Source organism: Bison bison, unplaced genomic scaffold (assembly GCF_000754665.1).
Source record: "Bison bison bison isolate TAMUID 2011002044 unplaced genomic scaffold, Bison_UMD1.0 scf7180017864377, whole genome shotgun sequence".
Lineage (NCBI taxonomy): Eukaryota > Metazoa > Chordata > Mammalia > Artiodactyla > Bovidae > Bison > Bison bison.
Window position 1 is genome coordinate 562,163 of NW_011494949.1, and position 2,362 is coordinate 564,524.

At 67.6% G+C, this 2,362-nt stretch overlaps 2 protein-coding genes across 2 annotated transcripts in view; one reads left to right on the forward strand and one right to left on the reverse strand.

Annotated features, from left to right (window-relative positions):
- The first annotated feature begins 393 nt into the window (after positions 1 to 393).
- On the forward strand, positions 394 to 1,452 carry LOC105000991 (uncharacterized protein DKFZp434B061-like). Its single transcript, XM_010857111.1, has 2 exons — positions 394 to 604; positions 723 to 1,452. Exons 1-2 carry the CDS (start codon positions 581 to 583, stop codon positions 1,440 to 1,442), a joined length of 744 nt encoding a protein of 247 aa, XP_010855413.1. The 5' UTR covers positions 394 to 580; the 3' UTR covers positions 1,443 to 1,452.
- Positions 1,453 to 2,293: 841 nt separating this feature from the next.
- TERT (telomerase reverse transcriptase) overlaps positions 2,294 to 2,362 on the reverse strand; it is a 17,458-nt gene continuing 17,389 nt past the window's right edge. Inside the window, exon 15 of the mRNA XM_010857136.1 lies at positions 2,294 to 2,362. This exon is cut by the window's right edge and continues 1 nt beyond it. Coding sequence (XP_010855438.1) covers positions 2,294 to 2,362 — 69 coding nt within the window.

Consider the following 2,362-nt stretch of genomic DNA (forward strand, 5'->3'; position numbering starts at 1 on the left):
TCCCACGACGACCCCGACCAAGGTTCACTTAACAGCCTCTGCCTCAGTGCGTGGCCCCGCCAGCAACACCCCAGAAGGGAGCCTCGGGAATCGGCCACTGTCATCAGGATGAGCTTGTGCCGGGCACAGGGCGCAAGGCGGCCAGCCGCCCAGGTGGCACCCTGAGCTGCCCTTCCTGTTCTCATGCCCGCAGGGATCTAAGCGCAAGGACAGAGCAGAGCAGGGCAGGCCAGGCCCGTTGTCCTGATCAACACCGGCAGCTCCTGATGCTGGAATTCTCCTGGGGGGAGGGTGCCCCACAGACCTGGGCCCAGGGGCACGTAGAGGCCTCCGACAGGGTGCTGAGGAGGGGACCCCCGCTCTCACACAGGCCCCTCCATAACCTCACACCCTCTTCCTGCTGGCTGAGTCGCACATCCACCACCTCCCCCTGACCCACCTCCAGCACCCTGACCCTGGCCCCACGACCACTGAAGGCTACGCCCCAGGGCCACTGCAAGGGGGGACAGTCCCCAGGGCAGCCTCCAACCTCCCCACCCCTCAGAGCAGCCTCAGCAGCGTGTGGGATTTCAAGATTCACATGCCCAGACCTGCTGAGCCAGAGGTGAGACAGGGGCACCTGTGTGGCTCACCCCCCACCAGACGAGGGACCCAGCAGCTATGTGGCTCACTCCCCACCAGACTGGGGACCCAGCAGCCATGTGGTTCACATCCTCCCCCAGGAGACCAGGGGGGAGCATCTGTGTGATTCACCACCCCCGACCAGGGGACCAGGAACCCAGCACCTATGTGGCTCACCCCCTGCTCCCCACCAGAGGGCTCAGGTTGAAAGCTGCCCCTTGCCTCTGAGCCCCAGCCCTCCTGGGACAACTTCTCTGGGACAGCTGGCCACCACCAGGTTAGGGGCTCGCCGCACCTCTCCACAACCTCAGGGTCACCTGTCTGCCCAGGCCCTCCATATGGCCCCCAAAGCACAGCCCTTGGCCTCGAGCCCCATGTGGCCCCCAGAGGTCTCACCCTCGGGGACCCGAGCAGTGCCCACCAAGGAGCCTCTCTCTGCACACCCCGGCCCAGGCCTCTGCTGCTTCTCCACAGGCACTCCGCCCGAGTCCAGCTCAGTGGACAGAACGGCACGTGAGCAAAGGAGCCCCTGCAGCCACAAGGAGACAGGCAGGGTCACCCGGGTGACAGGGGGCAGCCCACGTGGACACACAGGCGCTGCCGCCCAAGCCCGTCCACCTGCCCAGGTCCAGCTCGTGGGGACAGGTGAGGGGACAAGCACCCTGGGAGAGGGCCGGGCCCATGCCTGGACCCGTGTCCACGGCCCGCGCTGTCCACTCCATGGGCCCTCGGGAGAGACGAGGAGTCCGGGGCCCACTGTGAAGGGACAGGCAGGGTCAAGGGTCCTAGACCTCGGAATGTTCGTGTCCACCGTCTCCTGAGTGTGCATAGGGCATGACCAGTCTGCTGCAGGCAGGGTGGGCACTGGTCCGGCCCCGAGAGGCATCCTCTCCGATCCCCTGGCTCCTCCAGCCACACCCTGCCCCCAGGATACCCCCCTCCAACTCCTGCCAGGCCAGGGACCTGGGAGCATCAGACACCCTGCGGGTGTGCATTTTTATAACCACAGAACCCGGTACTGACGGACACGCCCTTTAATACAAACATCCAGAGAAAAACGGCAACAAGCTGTGGAGATGGCAGGTGGAGGCTCGCTGGCCTCCTTCGCCACGGTGACGTGGGGGTGGGGGATAGGAGGAGGCGCAGATGACCCCGGCCCGGTGCTGGGTGGGGACCAGCTGCCCGCGGAGGTTAGGGGGGCAGGTGGGCATGGGGGACGGCGGGGCCCCCAACAGCGGACTGCAGGGAAGGCCCAGCAGGCTGGACTTCGAGCCCAGCGGGTGGAGGAGACAGGCGTGGACCGAGCGCCGGGCGGGGCGCAGGGGCACTGCCAGCGGCAGGCGGGGCCCACTTGGCCCCCGAGCGCCCCCCAAGCCGCTGGACAGACGTGTGTCCTCGCTATAGGGCAGGGGAGAGGGGTGACAACCCCCCAACTCCCTGTTCCGACGCCTGACCGCCCCGCCAGGCTCTCCCACACGTCTTGCTGGGCCCGGCGGTCAGCCGCTGCAGATGGATGGTTTCTGGAGGGCCACGGGGCAGCGGCCCCACTCCCATGAGGAGGTGGGGCCGGCCCCCCTTTCCAGGCCTCTCGGAGGGGGCCCAGGCTTCGCCGTGGAGCGGGCTCCTCCCGTGGGCTCCGGAGCCCATCCCTGGCTGTGGGCAGGGCTGACAGTCAGTCCAAGATGGTCTTGAAGTCTGCGGTCAGGGCGGGGTCGGCCGCCGCCTCCAGGGCGGCCCGTGT